The 872-nt window shown below is 73.7% G+C and overlaps 1 protein-coding gene across 1 annotated transcript in view; it reads right to left on the bottom strand.

The window, feature by feature from the left end:
- Positions 1–596: 596 nt before the first annotated feature.
- Positions 597–872, bottom strand: part of CUNH7orf43 (chromosome unknown C7orf43 homolog) — a gene marked incomplete at its 5' end in the record, with an annotated part of 3,396 nt that continues 3,120 nt past the window's right edge. The window contains one exon of the mRNA XM_009278859.1: positions 597–614. Coding sequence (XP_009277134.1) covers positions 597–614 — 18 coding nt within the window. The remainder of the gene's footprint in view (positions 615–872) is intronic.

Here is an 872-nt window from a genome sequence, read left to right as displayed (position 1 = left end):
CGGCGGGCCTGTGTGTGGGGGGGGGGGGGGGGGGGGCGCACGGGTCCCCAGGGGGGTCCCATTTGGGTCCCCAGGGGCCATGTGGGGTCCCCAGTGGGGTCCTCAAGGTCCGCGTGGGGTCCCTGGGGGTGATGTGGGGTCCCCCAGCACCCTGCAGGTCCCTGGTGCCGTGTCATCCACCGTGTCCCCCCCCACCCCACAGCCTGGCCTACCTGGAGAAGATGTGCCGGGAGCAGCGGGGGCTGGCGCCGCGGGGCGGGGCCGGGCCATGTGGGGTCCCCAGTCCTCAAGGTGAGAAGATGTGCCGGGAGCAGCGGTGGCTGCCGCCGCGGGATGTGCCGTGGCCGGCCCTTGTCACCTACCGCAACTCCCTGCAGCCGCAGGAGGAGGGGGACACAGCCCCCCGCCTGCACCCCCTGCCCGGCTCCGCTGCCAAGAGACCCCGCGTGGATGGTGAGGCAGGGGCTGAGCCCCGGGGGACCCCGTGTCCTGGGGGCTGCGCGGGTCTCAGGGGGCTTGTCCCGCTCTGTCCCTCGCTGGGGGGACCCTGACCGGAGGCTGGGACCAGTTTGAGGCCCCCCAGTACAGAGTGAGGGTCACTGCGGGGCGGGGAGCTGGACCGGGGGCGTGGGGAGGTAAGGGGGAGGCTGCCCCGGGTCCCCGCGGGGCTGGCTGTCCCTTCCCCACATCCCCACGGGGCTGGCTGTGCCCTCCCTGTGTTCTCCCCCCTGGAGCTGCCTCCTGTCCCGTGTCCTCCCTGGTCTCTTCCCTGTCCCGGGTGGCCCCCCACCACATCCACCCTTGTCCTGGGTGTCCTCCCTGTCCCAGGTGTGCCCCAGCCCTGTCCTGCCTGTCCCCCCGCCCCCTCACCC

The sequence above is a fragment of the Aptenodytes forsteri genome, unplaced genomic scaffold (assembly GCF_000699145.1).
Source record: "Aptenodytes forsteri isolate BGI_AS27 unplaced genomic scaffold, ASM69914v1 Scaffold955, whole genome shotgun sequence".
Taxonomy (NCBI): Eukaryota; Metazoa; Chordata; class Aves; order Sphenisciformes; family Spheniscidae; genus Aptenodytes; species Aptenodytes forsteri.
This window is presented reverse-complemented; position numbering and strand designations above follow the sequence as displayed.